At 33.1% G+C, this 23362-nt stretch overlaps 1 protein-coding gene across 1 annotated transcript; it reads right to left on the minus strand.

The window, feature by feature from the left end:
- Window positions 1–6836: 6836 nt before the first annotated feature.
- LOC107612960 (glycolate oxidase 1) lies at window positions 6837–13138 on the minus strand. Its single transcript, XM_016314762.3, has 12 exons — window positions 12594–13138; window positions 11551–11723; window positions 11262–11386; window positions 9938–9984; window positions 9629–9706; window positions 9427–9551; window positions 9266–9332; window positions 9121–9183; window positions 8949–9018; window positions 8409–8509; window positions 8207–8311; window positions 6837–7311 (listed from the first exon to the last, which is right to left on the minus strand). Exons 2-12 carry the CDS (start codon window positions 11685–11687, stop codon window positions 7114–7116), a joined length of 1116 nt encoding a protein of 371 aa, XP_016170248.1. The 5' UTR covers window positions 11688–11723; window positions 12594–13138; the 3' UTR covers window positions 6837–7113.
- Between the last annotated feature and the right edge of the window lie 10224 nt (window positions 13139–23362).

Consider the following 23362-nt stretch of genomic DNA (forward strand, 5'->3'; position numbering starts at 1 on the left):
GGCTCATACTTGGGTGAGCAACGTTAGTGAAAAAGGTGATTGTCACTAACGTTCTCGAACCCACACTTTCACTTAACGTTAACACCACTAACGTCCTGAGCTAAAAGTCCCTGCCTACTTCACACTTTCTCTCTGCAAGCAAAGTTAAGCCTAATGATGAAGATAACTGCTTCAAACTCAGGATCCAAAGGCCCATACCCAAGACTTGAAGAGCCAACTAGAAGATCAGAAGAGTAGTATATATAGGAGTAGCTTTGAATTAGTTAGGAGCTAGAAAACTTTAGGGAGCCTTTGGCCTAGAACTACTCTCTGTATTTTACTTTCTCTGCACTTCTAGTTTATTTTCAGCATGTATTCTCTATCTTTGTTTTCATTTTCCAGAGCTATGAACAACTAAACCCCTTTCATTGGGTTAGGGAGCTCTGTTGTAATTTGATGGATCAATTTTAGTTTTCATTCTCCTTCTTCTATCTTTTCTCTTGATTTTACTAGAAAGCTTTCGATCTTCATCTAATTGGGTAGTTATCTTGCAAAAGAAGCTATTCATACTTGGATCTCTTCTGAACCTTGAAAGAGGAATGAAGAGATCATGCTAGAAATGCTTTCTCATGCTGGACCAAATTGGGTGTGGATGGATATGTGACTATAATCCTTCCAACACTTGATTTGGGAAATGCATGTGGTATAATCAGTGACCATACTTCATCTCTTCTCATGAGCAATTGACCAAGGAATTGGCTATTGATCAAGATTTGAGAGATTGAATCACAAGGAATTGTAATTCGATCACTTAAGATTGCCAAGGAGATCAATGAATGCATTGATTGAGGAAGAGATGAAAATGAACTTGATCCGGAGAATGCAATTTACTTTTATGAGCAATTACCCATTCCCATTTAAGATTCTGCAATTTACTTTCTGCCATTTACATTCAGCTCTTTAATTCTAGCATTTACTGTTTCTGGTATTTAATTTCCCGCCATTTAATTTTCTGCAATTCTCAACTCAAATTCTGGTTCGCTCAACTAGAACATTCTTCTAATTAAAGTTGCTTGATCAATCAATCTCTGTGGGATTCGACCTCACTCTATTGTGAGTTTTTACTTGACGATGAATTCAGTACACTTGCCGAAGGAAATTTGTTGCAAGACAAGTTTTCCGCGTATCATCTTAAAGCTATGAATGTTCTATGAATCCATCACCTCTCTTAAATGAAAAATGCTTTTAATCACTAAAGAACAAGAAGTACATGATTTTGAATTCATCCTTGAAACTAGTTTAATTATTTTGATATGGTGACAATACTTTTTGTTTTCTGAATGAATGCTTGAACAGTGCATATGTCTTTTGAATTTGTTGTTTATGAATGTTAAAATTGTTGGCTCTTGAAAGAATGATGAAAAAGAAGAAATGTTATTTGATGATCTGAAAAATCATAAAAATGATTCTTGAAGCAAGAAAAAGCAGTGAATAGAGAAAAGCTTGCGAAAAAAAAAGAGAAGGCGAAAAAAAAGAAAGAAAAAAAAAGCAAACAGAAAAAGCCAATAGCCCTTAAAACCAAAATGCAAGGGTAAAAGGGATCCAAGGCTTTGAACATCAGTGGGTAGAAGGGCCCAAAGGATCAAAATCCTGGCCTAAGCGGCTAAACCAAGCTGTCCCTAACCATGTGCTTGTGGCGTGAAGGTGTCAAGTAAAAAGCTTGAGACTGAGCGGTTAAATTCGAGGTCCAAAACAAAAATAGAGTGTGCTTAAGAACCCTGGACACCTCTAATTGGGGACTTTAGCAAAGCTGGGTCACAATCTAAAAAGGTTCACCCAATTATGTGTCTGTGGCATTTATATATCCGGTGGTAATACTGGAAAACAAAGTGCTTAGGGCCACGACCAAGACTCATAAAGTAGCTGTGTTCAAGAATCAACATACTGAACTAGGAGAATCAATAACACTATCTGAATTCTGAGTTCCTATAGATACCAATCATTCTGAACTTCAAAGGATAAAGTGAGATGCCAAAACTGTTCAGAGGCAAAAAGCTACTAGTCCCGCTCATCTGATTGGAGCTAAGTTTCATTGATATTTTGGGATTTATAGTATATTATCTTTTTATCCTATTTTATTTTCAGTTGCTTGGGGACAAGCAACAATTTAAGTTTGGTGTTGTGATGAGCGGATAATTTATACGCTTTTTGGCATTGTTTTTACATAGTTTTCAGTATGATTTAGTTAGTTTTTAATATAATTTTATTAGTTTTTAAATAAAAATCACATTTCTGGATTTTACTAGGAGTTTGTGTATTTTTCTGTGATTTCAGGTAATTTCTGGCTGAAATTGAGGGACTTGAGCAAAAATCTGATTCAGAGGCTAAAGAAGGAATACAGATGCTGTTGGATTCTGACCTCCCTGCACTCGAAGTGGATTTTTTGGAGCTACAGAAACTTAATTGGCGCGCTCTCAATTGCGTTGGAAAGTAGACATCTAGGTCTTTCCAAAAATATATAATAGTCCATACTTTGCCCGAGTTTTGACGATGCAAACTGGCGTTTAAACGCCAACTTCCTGCCCTATTCTGGAGTTAAACGCCAAAAACAGGTTGCAAATCAGAGTTAAATGCCAGAAACAGGCTACAACCTGGCGTTTAACTCCAAAAATAGTCTCTACAAATGAAAGCTCAATGCTCAGCCCAAGCACACACCAAGTGGGCCCGGAAGTGGATTTCTACATCATTTACTTATCTTATGTAACCCTAGCTACTAGTTTAGTATAAAAACTACTTTTAGTGATTTATTTTAAAGAATCTGGAGATCATTTTGTACACGTTTAGGAGGCTGGTCATTCGGCCATGCCTAGACCTTGTTCTTATGTATTTTCAACGGTAGAGTTTCTACACACCATAGATTAAGGTGTGGAGCTCTGCTGTTCCTCATGAATTAATGCAAAGTACTATTATTTTTTTATTCAACTCAAGCTTATTTCTTCTCTAAGATATTCATTCGCACACAAGAACATGATGAATGTGATGATTATGTGACGCTCATCACCATTCTCACTTATGAACGCGTGCCTAACAAACACTTCCGTTCTACATGAAAGCAAGCTTGAATGCATATCTCTTAGCCTTCTGATTTACGATCAGAGTCTTCGTGGTATAGGCTAGAATTATTGGCGGCCATTCTTGAGATCCGAAAAGTCTAAACCTTGTCTGTGGTATTCCGAGTAGGATCTGGGAAGGGATGGCTGTGACGAGCTTCAAACTCGCGAGTGCTGGGCGTAGTGACAGACGCAAAAGGATCACTGGATCCTATTCCAGCATGATCAAGAACCGACAGATGATTAGCCATGCGGTAACAGTGCATTTGGACCATTTTCACTGAGAGGATGGGATGTAGCCATTGACAACGGTGATGCCCAACATATAGCTTGCCATGGAAAGGAGTATGAGTGATTGGATGAAAGCAGTAGGAAAGCAGAGGTTCAGAAGGAACAAAAGCATCTCCATACGCTTATCTGAAACCCTCACCAATGAATTGCATAAGTATCTCTATCCTATTTTATATTTTAATTATATTTTAACTGTCAATTCACCATAACCATTTGAATCCGCCTGACTGAGATTTGCAAGATGACCATAGCTTGCTTCAAGCCGACAATCTCCGTGGGATCGACCCTTACTCACGTAAGATTTATTACTTGGACGACCCAGTGCACTTGCTGGTTAGTTGTGCGAAGTTGTGAAAAAGAACTAAGATTATGAACGTGCGTACCAAGTTTTTGGCGCCGTTACCAAGGAATGAACAATCACGATTTCGTGCACCAAAGACCATCAATACTGCCCCATCCAATTCGCAGCTCATTGCTCAAAGGTATCCAATCTCAAATGTTTTGTCCTACTCTAGACTTTCTGCTATGCATCTTGCATTCTCTCTTGCTATTCAAAATTTGGAGCCCAAAAGCTCTGAGGATGCTATAACTCAAGTTTGTTGGCGAGAGGCTATTCAAGCTGAACTACTTGCTTTGGAGAAAAATAAGACATGGAAGCTAACCTCCTTGCCATTTGGTAAGAAAGCAATTAGTTACAAATGGATGTTTCGTACCAAATATCACCCTGACGGAACGGTTAAAAGGCACAAGGCCAGGCTTGTTGCTAAGGGTTTCACCCAAGTAGCTGGTATTGACTACAGAGACACTTTTAGTCCTGTAATAAAGCTGGGGACATTGAGAATCATGTTGGCTGTTGCAGCAGTTAAGGGTTGGCATCTCAAATAAATTGATGTAAACACAACCTTCTTGCATGGAGAACTTGAAGAGGAGGTTTATATGTAGGTTCCCCCAGGCTTAGAAGCTTCATCAGGGCAGGTTTGCAAGCTTGAGAAGTCCTTGTATGGACTGAAACAAGCAAGCAGACAATGGAACTGCAAATTAAAATCTGTCTTGCTTGAGATGAATTAAATGCAAATCAGACTATGGTTTATTTACCAAACAGACTTTCCTGGGATTTACAACAATTCTTGTGTATGTGGATGACTTGGTATTGGCGAGTGATGATCTAAATGAAATTGAAGCAGTCAAAAGAATTCTTCATGACAGATTTAAAATCAAAGACATAGGGAATTTGAAATATTTCCTTGGGTTGGAAGTAGCAAGATCAGAAAATGAAATTGCTTTGTATCAAAGAAAGTATGTCCTTGATCTGCTCAAAGAAACTGGATTTGAAGGATGTAAACATGCCACCACTCCCATTGACTATGGAGCAAAACTCAGCAAAAGTGTTGGGGAATTGCTTCGTGATTCTACTCAGTATAGAAGAATCATTGGCAAATTTCTGTACTTGTCTAATACCAGACCTGGCATTAGCTATGCAATTGGAAAGCTAAGTCACTTTCTGGATTGTGCTACCAATGAACATCTAAAAGCAGCTCATCGAGTGCTGCGCTATGTGAAGGAATCCCAGCTGCAGGTCTCTTCTTCTCGGCAAAGTCAGATTTGCATCTCACTGGTTTCTCAGATTCTGATTGGGTGGGGTGCCTTGATTCCCGCAGATCTACTTCTGCATATTTTTTCTACCTAGGACCCTCCTTGGTAACGTGAAAAAGTAAGAAACAACTCACAGTTGCAGCTTCCTCTTCTGAGGCTGAATATCGAGCATTGGCAATGGCAACCCGAGAAGCTCAGTGGTTAAGCTATGTTCTTCGTGATCTTGGTGTTCCAATCCAAAAACCAATCAACATATACTGCGACAGCAATTCAGCAATTTATATTGCCACCAATATTGTATTTTACGAGCGGACAAAGCATATAGAAGCTGATTGTCACATAGTTCGTGACAAGCTACAAGAAAAACTGATTCACCTTCTTCCCATTTCAACCCACAATCAAGTAGCAGACATTCTCACAAAAACCCTTGTTCCTGGTCCCTTTCATGTTGCATATTCTAAACTTGGATTGTTGAACCTTTTCTCCCCTAACAATGCAAGCTTATAGGAGAGTGTTACTTAACATTATTATTGTCACTGCTGTTATTTAATATCACATAGTATACATAGTTAGTTAGTGTGACAGCAACTTTACATAGTTTTAATGTAGATATAAATAGATAATTATAAGGTTTGTATTCTTTGAGACTCTTCATTAATGCAAATTTTATTGCCTGAATTCTTCTCTCCTTCTCTGATCATGTGTTCTTTTCTAATCTCAAATGCATTTCTCCACAATTTTACATATTTAACTAGACATGATAACTTTTATTCTTTTATATATATTTCATTGAAATCATTATGGTGTCTAATTCTCTTCAAAAATTAAAAAAACATAAATGAAATATTATACAGCAGGCACATGGTATTGTAAATGGCTTTTTAGTCTAAGCAATTTTTAATCAAATGCCTTTTTATGTAGATATTTTATTTAACAAGGCACGAATCGTAAAAGTGATTCTAACGTGGTATTAAGGAGTGCTAATAAAAAATGTTTTAAAGGTTATCATTTAAAAACAATTATTAACCGAATTATATATCAATATATATAAAAAAAAAGTAATCACTTAATTTTTTTTTGTATATTATGATAGCGCAATTCGTTTGAATTAAAATATATGAATCTCGTTTTTAAATAAACTTTAGATAAATACCTTTAAAAATATTAAGCATATCAACCGCGAGTAACGCGGACTATACAATAGGGTCTATTAATATAAAAAAATACCACTTGGTTATTATTTTCTATCTGACTAAAATATAAGAATTTTGTATTTCAGTTTTTAATTATTTGGTCTATACAAGCGGGAATAAAACAGTCCTATATACTGTACAAAGAAATCTTATATACTATAAATAAATACTTTTTAATTTTAGTTTTTATATAAACTTTAGATAAATACCTATAAAAATATTTATTATGGTCTATACAAGCGGAAATAAAATTCATATAAACTATGCAAATAATTATTATATTTAAAATGAGTAATAGCTCAAATGGCATAGTCTCCCCATATTCAATTAAGAGGTTGTGGGTTCGAGTCTCCTATCTTTGGTAAAAAAAAAAAAAATTATTATATTAAAATATTTAAAAGCTAAAAAGAATAATTCTTAGCCCGGGCTACTTCCACTAGTTTATGATATAATTGACTATAAATCACCAATAGTTTTTATTTATTAAAGAAAAGAAAAAACCCTAAGATTATAATGTGCTGAATAATAAGGTTATCTTATATTCGTTATTCAATCTAAGACAATTACCAAACTGTGGTCCCAAGGTATTGCTCTCTAATAGCTTTGTTCATGCATATATTATAGCGTTAGTGATGCACTCTATTATGTCCCTTACATGAAGAACAACAAATTTCATTCAAGAGATTAAGGCTATGTATTTTGGTAGAAAAGAATATACAATGAGCAAATGCAGCAGTGTAGCCACACAAAAAGGGAAAAAAAGTATCATATTTGGTTACATTACATATTTAAAAAGCATGTAGTTTTTCCAAATAAAAACTTCAAATGAGTACTCTCAAAAATATGAGAAAGGCAACGTTCTAAAAGACACATAAGAAGACATATTGTTCTCCCACCATGCTCTTAGTTGAAATGATGATAGAGGAGCAAGGGTTTAATTAATGTGTTCATAATCTTGGTGTGTAGCGCGGCTGAGTGCGAGGGGTGTCCCAGTCTGCGACGATGTGGTCGCGACTGATTTCCTTCAGTGAGCGACAACCACTCAAGGCCATGGTTAGTTCAAACTCGTCACGCAGCATTTGAAGCACTTTTCTCACACCAGCTTCTCCTTCAGCAGCCAAGGAGAACACCACAGGGCGCCCAATCTAACATAACATCAAATTTGCATGTCAAGTAACGTTAAATAATAATCATAGTTGAACATAAGTCACTCTATGTATATGTAGGAATTCAACTACATTACTATGGATTTAACTGTTAACTCATTCTTTTATAAGATTGTTTTGATTTATTTGTTTTTATTTTGTATTTTGTAATTATGGTTAGAATAATGAAATAATTTTATATATAATAAGTATGCAATTATTAATGTTACATGCATGTAATGACATATGTTAAGTTTAGTTTACATAATTTATCGATCCTTATTCTTGGTATCATTAAAAATTGATATTTTTATATATTAAATTTGACAAATTTTCCAAAATTCTATCAAATAGATATATTGACTAGTTTTTTGGTTTCTCATGGTATCCTCTAATTTTTGTCGTTGGCCAATAGGTTGTTGCATGCACAAGGTGGGATTCAAACCCCTAACACTTGCAAACAGACTAGTGAGCTAACCACTAGACCAACCCAACTTGGTTATATGTTGACTAGTTTAGTTGTAAAAAAAATAACCTACTACAAACTTAATTAAAGAAATTTGATTTTATTTCTAATAATGTTTGATGTTAGATTGGATTTTTATAGGTTAAACTTTAAAGTAAAAGATTATGTTTTTAATTGATTGGATTGCATTAATAACATAGAATTGAAGTATAAAAATTTACTTTCGAAAGAAAATAAATCAAGTGAACTCCAAAAACAATGTTGAAACCCTCATGAAATAGGGAATGATGGGTTAACTCGTCTTGGAACAAGCTACTGAAAAACAGAGTAAGACCAATAGCATGTTCTATTCTAATGCAGTATACTGTTGCCTTAAAAACAGAGTAAAAGCAAGTATTCAATCTTGGGAAGAGTTTAAGATATACTCACAAATATGCCAGAGGCACCAAGTGCCAATGCCTTGAAGACATCAGTGCCACGGCGCACACCACCATCCAAGAACACTGGAACACGCCCTTGAGCAGCTTTAACAACCTAAGCAGTTTTCATAACACGATTCACAATTCCATCCTTACCATGCTTTTCTACAATATTTTTAACTAGGAAAATGTTCTCTAAATATTAAGTGTACCTCTTCCAAGGCAGAGATAGTGGCAGGGACATAGTCAAGTTGGCGTGCACCATGGTTGGACACTATTATTCCAGCTGCACCACTTTGTACTGCTATCCTTGCTGCCAAATTTAACATAAATTAAAGTATTAATATTAAAATCTTCTTCATAGAGGGACAATTTGGATAGAATAAAACAATGAATTAGTTCTAAATATCTTTTGGAAATTGATAATGTCACTCCAAATATGATTTTTTACATTGTATGTTTTCATGAAATTGTAAAAAAAAGAAGTAGCAATATCCATTCTTTATCTGTTGAGTCATCACTTTAGTCTATAATCTTTGTTTATTAGTCATTAGTCTCTAAACTGTTAAACTATAAGACAAATTAACTCCCTAAACCTGTAAAAAAATATATTTTAGAATCTATTCAAAAGTCAAAACTATCAAAACAAAATGATTACTCAAAAAAAAAAAAAAGTTAGGAGAATTTGAGGCTTTCCTCGGATGAATAGATATGAATAAGTATTTATTATTATTGAATTTGGTTTTCCTTACTGTCCTCAGCAGTCAGAACACCCTTAACCAGAATTGGCAGCTTGGTGATTGTCTGAAGCCACTTGACATCCTGCACAATTTACAAACATCACTTAGGTATATGGGAGCCGCAATATGTGCTGAACCAAGCTTCTCTAAAACAAAGACAGAAAAATGAAAAGAAAAAATGTACCTTCCAGCTGAGAGTACGATCAATTTGTCCAGCAACATATGAAGCAAGTCCAGAATCATCAGCCTGGAATTAAAAGGACCAAGGTAAACAACTTATAACAATAAAAGAAAGTAAAATCAAATAATTTTATAACAACTTATCTTACTTTGTCCATCTTTCCAAGGTCAAGACCTTCAAAGTTCTTCAATGTCAAAAATGGTGGCAATGTGAATCTGTTAAGACACAAATTTATTGTCATAAGCATTTTTCCAATTTTACGTTTTCTTTTAAAAAATCCTGAAAACAAACGAAAGATTTTGTTGTTACCTGTTCTTGATATCGGCTTCTCTGCGGCCGAGCCTTGGGGTGTCAACAGTGAGGGCAATAGCCTTGAATCCGGCCCTTTCGGCCCTTCTCACCAGCTGAGCAACCACATTCCTGTCCTTGTACACCTAAACAAAATGGTGAAAGGTAAATAAGATCATCACAAGCATTTGAATGGAACTGAAAGAAAGTTTTTGAAGCTTACATAGAGCTGGAAAAAGCGAATTCCGGGTCCGGTTGAAGCAACCTCTTCAACACTTGAAGTAGCCCATGATGACAGAGTCTGAAACAATCACAATACTAATTGTGTAAATAGAGAACATAAATCCTTATAATGTCAAAGCTCATTAGCCACAAATATGTCACAGCTCATAAGCATGTATAATATTTGGAGTGATCATAGAATGTAATTTTGTCTATCTGTGAAAAATTGGTGATTAACAACAACAATGTTTCTAGTTCAAGGTCTCTAATTATGTTGAATATAAACATAAAAAAAAAAGGAAATTTTTACCATGATCGTTCCAGCAGCTGATGCAGCTCTTGCTGTTGCATATTCTCCTACAAATATGAAGGGAAAAAATATCATCCAACTCATTCAAAACCTAAGGAAAAACCATGTTTGGACTATTTTGTGTTCACGCATCTTTTATATACGTTTTTTTTAATCTTCTCTCGATCTTACTTCTTATTAATCAATTTCAATACCAAAACTAAAAGATGTATAAAAAAATGTACAAAAGTTAGTACATATAGCATTCTCTAAAACCAAAACCTAGTGGATCAAGTAATGATCCAATATTTGTTTCTAAATCTAACAAGTATCAAACTCATATAAATTCTAAAAAGTTTTAGCTAGTAATGCAAAATTGCAAATGATTCAAGCCTTTTCATGATTAGTTTCTCTACGGTGAGCAAACTACCAAAAATTCTTTCCAAATAATTTATTTGTCGACAAAAAATACTTCCAAAAAATGAAAACAACAAAAATGTTTTTAAAAAAATTAAAAGGTAATACAAGTATCTCAACATAAAGTGAATATAAAAACAAATTTACATTCTATGGGATACTTTTGTCATGCTTTAAAGTTTTTTAAAAATATTTTTACTTTTAAATCGGAGTTATGTTTGTAGTTAACTAAATTTCTAGGGGTATTTTTCTCTAGAATATATCATTTAATAATATGCATCATTAATTCTATTATAAGGATTTCTCTTGCACTAACTAGAATTGTAACTCTGCCGAAATTCTAAATCAATCAATAAATTAGTAGAAATTAATGGATTATTATCTTCTTTTAGTTTTGTCTTGCATTCATAATTGTATAATACCAACCTTATAAAAAGCTTTCAATTTCAGTGTTTATTTCCGTACATAAATGAAAGTGCCAGTAATCATAATCAGATACTCTATCAAGTACCATGAATGCATGAATGTGACATAATCTATATGCTCTCTCTTAATGCTGTCTCACTCTCGTGAAACTAGTATTCTCATAAAATATTTTCATTGTGATATGTTCAACAGAGGAAAAATTGGACATTATTTAATGTTTTATAAGACAATTCAATATGGTCACCATATTAGATTGTTTTACGAAGATCTAATTTTTCCTTCCAATTAAAATCATTTTCGAAAAACAGACAATAATAGCACAAACACAATTACTGTTTTCTTTTTTTTTTTCATCACAAGATTCTAAAAACTCAAATCAAACGCATAATTCTGTTTTTTACCCTAAACCGATACTCATTACTTTGTCGACAGAGAGTATGTGTTAACTCGATGTAAAAGACAAAAATGTGTACAAATAACACAAGTCAAAAGACAATTATACCCTCAGGATGAGCCATTTTCTGCATGGCTGTTGGGGCAATCATGATTGGCATGGAAATTTTGAAGCCCAGAACGGTGGTTGACATGTCTATCTTGCTCACATCAATAAGAATACGTGGCCGGAACCTGCATGTTTTTGTCAATCATATATTATATTATTTTTCAGGACATTTAAGTTTTCATTCCTTGGAAATAAAATATATATATATCAAGGGACCACACAACAAAATCAACATTGTTTTTTCAAACAAATAAAAAAATAAAGAGGAAAAATTAAGAAAAGTTGTTACAAAATTCTTGAAAATGCATTTCTGTTTTCTTGGAGAGTCCACTGGTCTTCTGCACCAGATGCATAGTAATCAAACACCATCTTTGGCAATTTCTGCTTTGCAATTGCCTCATACTCACTGACATTGGTTATCTCCATTTTTCAGACTTTTTCTTGAATCTTCCTTCAGTAATCCTACAAGATTATCAGATGTCAATGTTTGCATTCTAAATTAGCCATCCGTATAAAATATATATTAAAAATAAATTAAATAATACATATATTTATAATATACAGGAATTAATTTGATAGCTAATTTTTTGTATGTATAATATTTTTGATATTTTTTAGTGTCAAAATTTCTAAACAGTGATTTGTTTTCAAAAGAAAAGTGGTTCAAATGGAAAGTAAAACTTTAAAACAAAATAGCAGTAGTAAAACTGTAAACCCGGTTGAACCCAGGACTATAGTCTATACTATTAAACCATACATATCTGGTTTAATATTCAGTCCGATTTTTATTTTTTACAACGTTTTGCAGAAGAAATTAAATCAAATGTTACGTATATACATCTCTGCTTCGTTTAAAGGATGAAAAGAACACTGCAAAATCAAAACTTCATGCTATAGTCTTGCTCTAATAAATTAACATCCCTTTCCTCTCTAATCATTAGATGGCTGAATTTTTCTTCTTAAAAAATCGCGAAAACAAACTGAGGCAATAAGTTTTCTTCACCAGCAAACTCCCACATCATTTTAAAATTTCCTCAAACCTTATCAAATATATATATCAAAGCATACATACATCATATATAATAAAAAGAAATAAAGGACAAAAGCGACACTTAAAAAAGCCATGCACACACAGAAACATTACTCTTCAATGATCTTTACCTATAATAATAAAGTATATATATGATTATATGTTGTTAGAAAATTAAAGAAGCATGGTTAAATTCAAAGGCCAACGTGATGGTACTATATATATAGCTAGGCAAGTAGTAATAATAAATAATAAAAAGCATAAACTATATAATTATTGGAGTGTGGGAACAAAAATCAGACCTTGGTTTTGGGAAACTATGCAGCAGTGTGCATGGAGATAGAAAAGGAACCAGTGAAGATAGAGGAAGATAATAAAACCGAACAACACACTATAAAGTGTTGAAATAATAGCTATAGTAGATAGATACGATATGTAGCATGGTGACAAAGCGTGGTGTGGGCCACAAACTTGTTATCAATAATAATATCGTGATATATTTTGTGTATAATATGAAATATAAGGGATCCAGTTAGAATTTTTATTTCTATTTTTTTTCAAGTGGATGAGCTTTTGGAGGTGAGGATTATTTTGGAGCCCAAGAATCTAATCAAGAAAGTGAGGTGCCTATCAGCCACAAACAATTTGTGTGTTTCACAGCCCCCCTTCTACATTATCATCACTCTCTTAATATGACAAAGAATATCCATAAAACAAAATTAATATAAAGGGAAAATAATTTATTAGTTTGAGAGTTTCAGCGAGCAGTGCATCTATCTCTTGAAAATTGTTATTTTGCCTTTTGTATGATGCATAGTGATACAAGTGGATTGGCCAAAACTATACTATACACAATCCGGTTCTTTGCTTATAATAATAATTATTATATTATATACTGGTCGTAAAAGGTTATTGAGCACTAGTATTAATAATAGATGTAAATTGATTCAATATTTATCAAGGTTTAATTAATTTGATCAAACTAACCCACTTTTTAATAAATGTCGAATAAATTTTGATATGTCATAGTTAGAATGATGAGCCCTCAAATCTTTTAATATATATATATAAAAGAGTAATTACCCGTACCAGATAAAATTAAAATTAAAATTTTAAGTTATTTTGTTAAAATTAATTTGAATTATAATAATTTGACTAATAAAAAAGTAATAAGTTATGTATTGTTTGTTTTTTCTTAATTTAGTATTAATTGTATTATTAACTCTATTAACCGATTTTAGTAATCTACTTTTTTTAATAAATAAGACATATATATTGAATGTGACCATAAATAATCTAGTAATACCTAAATCCACCAATAAATTGTTATATGTGTAAAAACATATCAAAATCAGCTGAAAATGAACAACAAATTACTAGAGAATTTTAATGCAGAAAGTTCTCTAATAAATAATAAATAATTTAAACCCACTAAATAACAACTCAACACTATCCTTTGATGTCTGCAAAATATATACCTAAAACAATACTATATCAATGTTAGTATACAAAATTATATGATTAACGTAATTGCAAAATTGTTTATCAGAAGAATAAAATAATATGGATTTTTATGATAATTCTAAAATTTTGAAGCTATAAATGTACAATAAGAATGCATTACCCATTAGCATTTAGAATTTGTCAATTTTTTAAATTGATAGAAATAAATTTTAATAAATTAATAAATTTAATTAAGAGATTTTGTTTTTACCTTTTCATTATAAGCTCTCAAAAACTTCTCTATATACCACATTCATCATGCAGTTATCTTCCAAGTGTCTGTGATCTTGCAACAGCACTCGCAGACCATCTTTACTCGTTACTCTTTCCTTTATTTTCCAAACTTTTTCATTACATAATCTACCATAGGTAATACTATTGATAGAATCGTAGACCATTCATTAGGTATGAAAAATAATAAACAGAAAAAGAATTATGTTTGAGGTACGAATTTTCTAGATGATAAATAATTGTACAATTCACTATTACTCCTTATATATATATATACACACACACACTCATTGTACACAGTAATAATTAGCCAATATTTTTAATGGAGATACTTGCTACAATTAGGTAAAAATTATGCCATTATCTTTTATTAACCTTTATGATTAATTCAATGGAGATACTTGCTCAATATATATGTTATCTACATTAATTATGTGCCAATATTTTTAGAAAAGAACTAAAAGAAGAGATATATAAATATATATATAATATTATTGATCTATAAGAAACAGATATAAATTGCTATATTCTTTTTTATTATATTATACAACTTAAAGTTATAGTATCATGTTATTATTAATTATAGATACTTGCTACAATTATATCAAATTTAATTATGACTGTAAACAAATAAAATAGATAACAATCAATATTTTTTTTATATTCAATATTTACTATAGATGTAAAAGATTAAAATAATTAATGAATAAAAATATAAGTAAAAAATAAAACATAATAATTAAAATTTAATTTGTTAACTAATTAATCTTGTGTCCAGACAATATTATTATTATTATTATTGTTATTATTATTATTATTATCCACTAATTAAAGCAGAAGATAAAGAACTATATAATTAACGAACCATTATTAGAATGAGTGAGAATTATAACATGAATTATTGTGGATACAACTATCTACTAATAAAATTATTGCACATGAATGAGAATTAGAACTATATCAATTAATATAATTAGAATGGATAAACATATCGATTATTGATAATTAGTTTAATAATGCATTGAATATTAATTTGATATAATTATAATTGTCACGGCCCAAAATGAGCCATGACCGGCGCTCAGGAAAATAGTCCCTTAACAAGCCTAAACCGACTCAATTATAAGTTGAATAAGAAAGTTATAAATATTTTACAAATTCTAAAATAATTAGTTATATATATATTCAACAAAAATAAAATAATTACAAATTGTTAGATCCTGCTTGTGACATATGGAGCATATACATCTAGAAACTCGACAAAGAATACGTATTCGCTGCAGATTGTTACTCTTGAGTAAAAAGTCTCACATAGTCAAGTATTTGTTCCTGAAAAATATTTTTTAAAAAAAAAAGGATGAATTTTACAACTCAGTGACTAGACAGTACATTTATAATCGACATGAGACCATATAAACATTATTATCAAAGTAACTTTAATTAGAAAATAATAGTTAACAATAATAAGTGAATCAATAAGGGAGTTCTCATACAGAAATCAAATCAAAAGTCCACACATGGGCGGCTCCACCTCTATGGGTAGCCCTTTCCTCTTGTGTGTCCTAACAGAATAACAGATCTAACGTGTGGCCTACACGTTAGGCTAGCAACACCCCTACTAGCTGGAGTCTGAGTCAGATGCATCTAAGTTAACGTCATAACTGCCGTTAACTACGGTTTTCTAATACGAGCCTCCCAAACCAATTCAAAACATATAGTTTCAAATGCAATAAATCTTTAATCTCTCAAATATATAAGGTATCGAATCAAATCAATCAGATAATACTTTCTTATCAGAAATATTTTCACATCATACTTTTTCAATCATAGAAACATATTTCATAATTTCTAAGTGAGTGCCAACAAATACTTTAATACTTCAAAAGCATATATTCAAATAAAACCAATATTCTAAAATAATATAAAGTTTTATCAAACATATATATAGTCTCATGTAAAAATTCCTAATATATGAATTTTATAAGAAGAATTATTCAGCTATAATAAATCAAGTATTATAATCAAATCAAAGTTCTTCAATAATAGTTTTATAAATATAATTAAAAACTCATAATAGTATAAACCAAAAGCTTAACGGTTATAAATGTAAAGCCTACTCACAGCATGGTCCTAACGGACCGAAGAGACCAACCCAGAGTGCGTCTCACGACAGCGACAATGACCACAACACCAGGCAGTCATTTCAAATCGAATATAGAGACAAAGGCAGATAAAATTCTGGAAGATCCAAAACAGAACAAAGACAAAAATAAATCAAAACAAGGACAAGGTAGAAAAATGAATTAGTGGCAGAGATAAGGTGAAAACAGGATAGACTAAGGGAAGAAGCTAGACCAGAACAGTGGCAAGGTAGTGTTGCCGGTGAGTTTGGAAGCTCCGGCGTGTTTTTCGGCGACGGTACTGCCGTTCCTGGCGACTAGAGGCATGGCGACGAGTCTCCTCCTCCGGTGAGTTCCTCCTCCCCCCTCTGTTCGTGAATGGTGATGTTTCTCTTTCTGCGAACTCTCTCGTTCTCTCTCTCCCGCTAGAGCTCCTCTTCCCGGAAACCCAACAGTGGCAGCGGCGGTGCAGCAGCTTGGCGATGGGGTCTCCATCGGCAAAGACGGATCTGATGACGATGAGACTGACCGCGTCCCTCTTCCTCGCGGGTCCTCCTCCTTCTCGGCGACCATGATGGCGGCACCGCAAAACGCTAATGGCAGCGACATTCCTCCAGCTTCATTCAACTCGCAGACTCTCTCTTTCTCTAGGGTTGACGTCGATGGCGACTTGGTAGCAGCAAAACTTCGGCGGCGAGGCGTGGAGGCAGCAGCCCCTTCTACCGTTCTCTCTTTTTTTTCTGCGTGGGTGTATTTGTGTATGGTGTGAGTTTTGAAAAGAAGGGGGCTGTGGTTGATGAGGAAGAGTGGAAGTTGTTTAGTAATTTAGGGTTAGGGTTGGGTAAGAGGAATAAAGGTAATGTAGGAATTTTGATAAAATTAAAGGGTAGGATAGTAATAATAGAAAAAAAAAAGCTTGGGACATTACATTCTACCCTTCTTACAAAAATTTTCGCCCTCGAAAATTGATACAGTGTACAAAAGAAGGTAACCAAAGTCAATGACAAATTTTTTTTTTTTTAAAGATTTAAGAGAATGTTTCAGAACACAATCAGGTAAGATATCCATCAACAATGGATGCAACTAAGAGAGAATCATTTCACAATCTCAAAGAAAAGATATGAGACAAACACTTCAAGCATAAATACTATCACGTCAACAAATTTAAATTGAAACAAAAGATGCAAAATTTATGAATTAGAGTAATAGGGATCAGGGGCAAATGTTTTTCCATCAAGAATCTTAAAGGATACCTAAGTACACAACCAAGCAAGGATATGTATAAGCAGAAAGACAAAATCGACAACACATTCTGGAATAGGCGACTTAACAGTAACTATCACAAAATCAGTATGCTTCTTTTCCCTTTCTTTAGAAACCTTCGACTAAGTACCTTTAGATTATTATCATGACCTTGGATATTAAGTAACCATGTCATTAATAGATAGATTATGTAAAACATGATGAAAGAATATAAGCAATCATCTCATTATCCTCTAAGCCAACATTTACATGTACATCTATCTTATTATCATTGTAAAATACACTCAAATATTTTCATATGATCCCATAGAGCCCATATAAGATAAATGAAATAAAACTAAAATTTGACGTGATTGCAATTAACTTAAACTAACATTAGTTATAATAACTGCTACTTTTTATTTTGTCTAAATCTTTAAACGTAATTTTGGGTTCCCTTTATTTCCACATCTCACCAACCTTTTATCAGCAATTGCCATAACAATAAATATTCTCAAAAACATTTGATGATAGTATAGAAAATCTATTTCTTAAATTCCATATCCAACATAATCACCAAAGCAACATTGGCAGCCCAATCTCAAATTTGTTTTTAAAATACCAAATGATTTCGAAATTGCACAAGCTTTACGCCCAAACGACCGTCTCGGATTAAGCTTTCTAAATAACCAAAAATCATACTTTTTTGCTTATTCTAACTTTGGGAATAGAAGCAAAACCATGACTGGTCTGCAGTGCCTTAAAAACCAGAAAACAGCAGCAGCCTATGATATTCAAAATTCATTATAAAATCCAAATTAAATCCAATGACCTTAAAAATTAACATGGTTCAACTTCACTCATCCAGGTTTTCTTTCCAATTGGTTCCGAGTTAATATCATTTTTAATAAAGGAGTTATGTAACTCGGAAGTTGAGTAGTTTTCTGCAGAATTCTGTCTAAAAGCCAATGAATATATTCTCTTCCAAGTCCCATAACTCACTCATTAAAACATGAAAAATCCTGAAATTTGAATCATATATACTAAACAAACTCAACTTTTACCTCCAATTGATTGCATCTCAATATCACTTCAGAATTAAAAATTATAAAGTCTCAAAGTTACTGACTTAGAAAACAGAACCTGATTTTTTTTACTGCATAATATATCTTATTTCAAAAATCCATATCTTTAAAACCACAACTCCACAAATTCTGACTTTTTTATGAAATTGAAGTGATAAGACTAAAATTTCATTTAAAATTGGTTTCATTTCAAAATTCAAACTGGAGAATTTCCAGTAGAGAAAACAAGCTACTGTTGTGTTAAGCATTCTGCAGAAAAATCAGGTTTGACATCCATAATTCAAAAATTCACCATAAATCATAAACTTAATGAAAAAGTCTTAAATTCACCAGTCCAGCTCCCTATATTCCCAAGCTTAATCCAGACTTGGTCCTATACAATTCCGATAATCACAGAATTAGTTATAGATTTTCAAAGTTTCTAGCTTCATTAAAAAAAATGCAAAAAACCAGGTTTCACGATTTAACTTTGAAAAATCATAACTAATATTCCAGTTATACAAAACCTTCAAAATGGAATCTTAACAATTTTACTTATTCTACCTTACTTGGCTTTTAATCTCGTATCATTTCAATCACTATTGAGTAACTGGTTCACTTTCCAAATTTGCCGTTGAATTCAAAATTCAGATTTCCAACAAGTTAGTTCAACTTTTCAAAATCCAACTCTCCAACTATCCTCTAAACCTAACTCCAATCAATTTACCAACTAAGTCGTTACAATAACCAGTTCAACAGTAATCAACTAATATAATCCATCAGGATTCAACAATCACAGCAATTATTGGTCAAACAATTCACAATTCGCATAATCAATCCATATCACTAATTTTTAATTCCAATCACACGTCACAAGTACAATTCAGCATTCATATCATCAATTAATCACTCACAACAATTAAAGCTATTTGCAATTTACTCAATAAATTTTGTGGACATTCTTAAATTAAAATTGTTTAATTAAACCCCCTACATATGCAACAATTCAAGGTTTAAACCATAACATGGTTAACTTGCACAAGGTAAAGCAACTTCAAGCAAAAATGCTTTTTCAGATCATAAATTTGGAACTAAGAAACAGCTGAAAATCAGTAAACGGATTAGGAACTTGTGAGTAAAGGGTCTTCAATGAAAATCCAAACAAGCAAAGCATTGCAGAAGTGTAAGGATAAAACTTGCATTGATTAAAAGTTTAAAACAAAGGTCTATAAAGGAAGGAAGCTTGAACATTCAAAGCACTTTCCCGTACAATAAATAATGTTACAGTATTAAAAAAAAATCAAACAAATAAAATACACAAAAAGAGAGAACAAACCAACAAGTATATATTCAAAACTTTTGAAAGGTATTGAAAACAATGCTCAACTCGGGTGTTGAAAAACAACAAAGAATCTTAGATTTCAGAACATGATTGAAAAACAAATGAAGGAGGAAAGAAAGACCCTTCTTCAGAATTCAATGCAATATTCAGTACACAATAAACTAAATTGGTTTGAGTTGTTTTTCACAACAAGGTAAGAGTATTAATCCAAAGCAGCATCAACTAGTAGAAAAACGAAAAAGGAAAAGAAAAAAAAAAAGAAATCATGGGTTTTGAAAAAGTGATTACTACATAGAAATTTCTATTCAAAAAAATTCATGCCCCCTAATTTGCGTGCTATTTTGAGTCATTTTACCATGAGAAATATGAAGTGTGTAACTGAGCAGAAATAAAATGAGTTAAAAATTGAAATCAAAATTTCAGAATCAAAGGAACCCTAAGATTGAAAAGGGAAGAACTTGAAGGTTCCCAGAAGAAATAGTGCCCTTGAAAGAAAAGCCACGTTCAACAAACAAAGCCATAGCAGAACAGATTATCAAACAAAAAAAAAATTCAACTAAACTTTCAGATCGGAAAAGATCTTCAATTCAACTAACAGATCATAAAAAAAAAATTTTGCCACACCTAAATAGAGAATATTATAATTCCAATCTAGCAAACAAGAATAACACCCCATGCATATATTCGTCACGTAGTTCTTCTACCTAAGCAACCGAATAACAGTTTTTTTTTTTAAATTATTGATTCGAAAGAAAGAATCACGAGTGGTTCAAAATTATGTTAACTTCAAAGATCATCAACATAAGAATAACAAAATTGTTTTATCGAAATCCAAAACAAAGCATCTCAATTAGCAGCTAAGTGAATCCACAATCCACAAATCCAAGTTTCTATGAGAGGAATAAGATAATAATTCACAGCAAAAACATATCGAATTTTCTAGATAATGGATGAAATATTGAAATCAGAAACCATAGAAAACAACATGAAGATGAAGAATATTAAAGCAAATATTCACAAAAGCGAGGAAGATTAGAACTCGCTACAAGGCAGGAATTGTGAACCGGAACCGAAACTAAAGTCATTGCAAAAGCAAGTTCAAGAAAAGCTACCAAATAATAACTCAAGGATGGGTACAAAGAAGAGAAAAGAGGTGTCAAGAATCGACAGATGACTCATGATGACAAGAACCAAAAGACAAGAATGACAAAAAGAGAAGGATGACATTCCTATAGGCCTTGATAGTGCCACAATTTGTACAAATAGGCGCGCTTCTATTTATACAATTGTGATCCTACCATAGGACACTTGCTCTATATTACACAGATTAAACCTAAGCTCTGATACTACTTTGTCACGGCCCAAAATGAGTCATGACTGGCGCTCAGGAAAATAGTTCCTTAGCAAGCCTAAACCGACTCAATTATAAGTTGAATAAGAAAGTTATAAATATTTTACAAATTCTAAAATAATTAGTTATATATATATTCCAACAAAAATAAAATAATTACAAATTGTTAGATCCTGCCTGTGACATATGGAGTATATACATCTAGGAACTCGACAAAGAATACGTACTCGCTGCAGATTGTTACTCTTGAGTAAAAAGTATCACATAGTCAAGTATTTGTTCCTGAAAAATATTTTTTTTTTAAAAAAAGGATGAGTTTTAAAACTCAGTGACTAGACAGTACATTTATAATCGACATGAGACCATATAAACATTATTATCAAAGTAACTTTAATTAGAAAATAATAGTTAACAATAATAAGTGAATCAATAAGGGAGTTCTCATACAGAAATCAAATCAAAAGTCCACACATGGGTGGCTCCACCTCTATGGGTAGCCCTTTCCTCTTGTGTGTCCTAACAGAATAACAAATCTAACGTGTGGCCTACACGTTAGGCTAGCAACACCCCTACTAAACGTCATAACCGCCGTTAACTACGGTTTTCTAATACGAGCCTCCCAAACCAATTCAAAACATATAGTTTCAAATGCAATAAATCTTTAATCTCTCAAATATATAAGGTATCGAATCAAATCAATCAGATAATACTTTCTTATCAGAAATATTTTCACATCATACTTTTTCAATCATAGAAACATATTTCATAATTTCTAAGTGAGTGCCAACAAATACTTTAATACTTCAAAAGCATATATTCAAATAAAATCAATATTCTAAAATAATATAAAGTTTTATCAAACATATATATAGTCTCATGTAAAAATTCCTAATATATGAATTTCATAAGAAGAATTATTCAGCTATAATAAATCAAGTATTATAATCAAATCAAAGTTCTTCAATAATAGTTTTATAAATATAATTAAGAACTCATAATAGCATAAACCAAAAGCTTAACGGTTATAAATGCAAAGCCTACTCACAGCATGGTCCTAACGAACCGAAGAGACCAACCCAGAGTGCGTCTCACGACAGCGACAATGACCACAACACCAGGCAGTCATTTCAAATCGAATACAGAGACAAAGGCAGATAAAATTCTGGAAGATCCAAAACAGAACAAAGACAAAAATAAATCAAAACAAGGACAAGGTAGAAAAATGAATTAGTGGCAGAGATAAGGTGAAAACAGGACAGACTAAGGGAAGAAGCTAGACCAGAACAGTGGCAAGGTAGTGTTGCCGGTGAGTTTGGAAGCTCCGGCGTGTTTTCCGGCGACGGTACTACCGTTCCTGGCGACTAGAGGCATGGCGACGAGTCTCTTCCTCCAGTGAGTTCCTCCTCCCCCCTCTGTTCGTGAATGGTGATGTTTCTCTTTCTGCGAACTCTCTCGTTCTCTCTCTCCCGCTAGAGCTCCTCTTCCCGGAAACCCAACAGTGGCAGCGGCGGTGCAGCAGCTTGGCGATGGGGTCTCCATCGGCAAAGACGGATCTGATGACGTTGAGACTAACCGCGTCCCTCTTCCTCGCGGGTCCTCCTCCTTCTCGGCGACCATGATGGTGACACTGCAAAACGCTAATGGCAGCGACACTCCTCCAGCTTCCTTCAACTCGCAGACTCCCTCTTTCTCTAGGGTTGACGTCGATGGCGACTTGGTAGCAGCAGAACTTCAGCGGCGAGGCGTGGAGGCAGCAGCCCCTTCTACCGTTCTCTCTTTTTTTCTGCGTGGGTGTATTTGTGTATGGTGTGAGTTTTGAAAAGAAGGGGGCTGTGGTTGATGAGGAAGAGTGGAAGTTGTTTAGTAATTTAGCGTTAGGGTTGGGTAGGAGGAATAAGGGTAATGTAGGAATTTTGATAAAATTAAAGGGTAGGATAGTAATAATAGAAAAAAAAAAGCTTGGGACATTACAATAATAAAGATATTTTCGTAAAATAATATAATTATACATTATTCATGAGCTAATAGTGGCGGTTCGTTAAGTGTCGTCTATTAGGGGGTGGTAATATGATTTTGCGGCGGTTTTAACTAACCGCTGGCACAACCGCAGCAAATCAAATAATTGATTTTGCGGCGGTTGCAGAACCGCCGCAAATTTATGTGGGTTTTTTTTAAAAAAATGCGACAGTTTTAAACCGCCGCAAGTTTATACAAAAGC

Source organism: Arachis ipaensis, chromosome B8 (genome assembly GCF_059453495.1).
Source record: "Arachis ipaensis isolate K30076 ecotype BB chromosome B8, ASM5945349v1, whole genome shotgun sequence".
NCBI lineage: Eukaryota > Viridiplantae > Streptophyta > Magnoliopsida > Fabales > Fabaceae > Arachis > Arachis ipaensis.

What these genes read in the sequence shown, in the direction of transcription:
- LOC107612960 (XM_016314762.3), bottom strand. Translation starts at nt 11,687, where the DNA reads ATGGAGATAACCAATGTCAGTGAGTATGAGGCAATTGCAAAGCAGAAA. An exon ending in GAAAATGGCTCATCCTGAGG is followed by an intron (nt 9,985 to 11,261) that starts GTATAATTGTCT and finishes TCATATTTGTAG; the next exon opens with GAGAATATGCAACAGCAAGA. An exon ending in TGTTCTGACTGCTGAGGACA is followed by an intron (nt 8,510 to 8,948) that starts GTAAGGAAAACC and finishes TAAATTTGGCAG; the next exon opens with CAAGGATAGCAGTACAAAGT.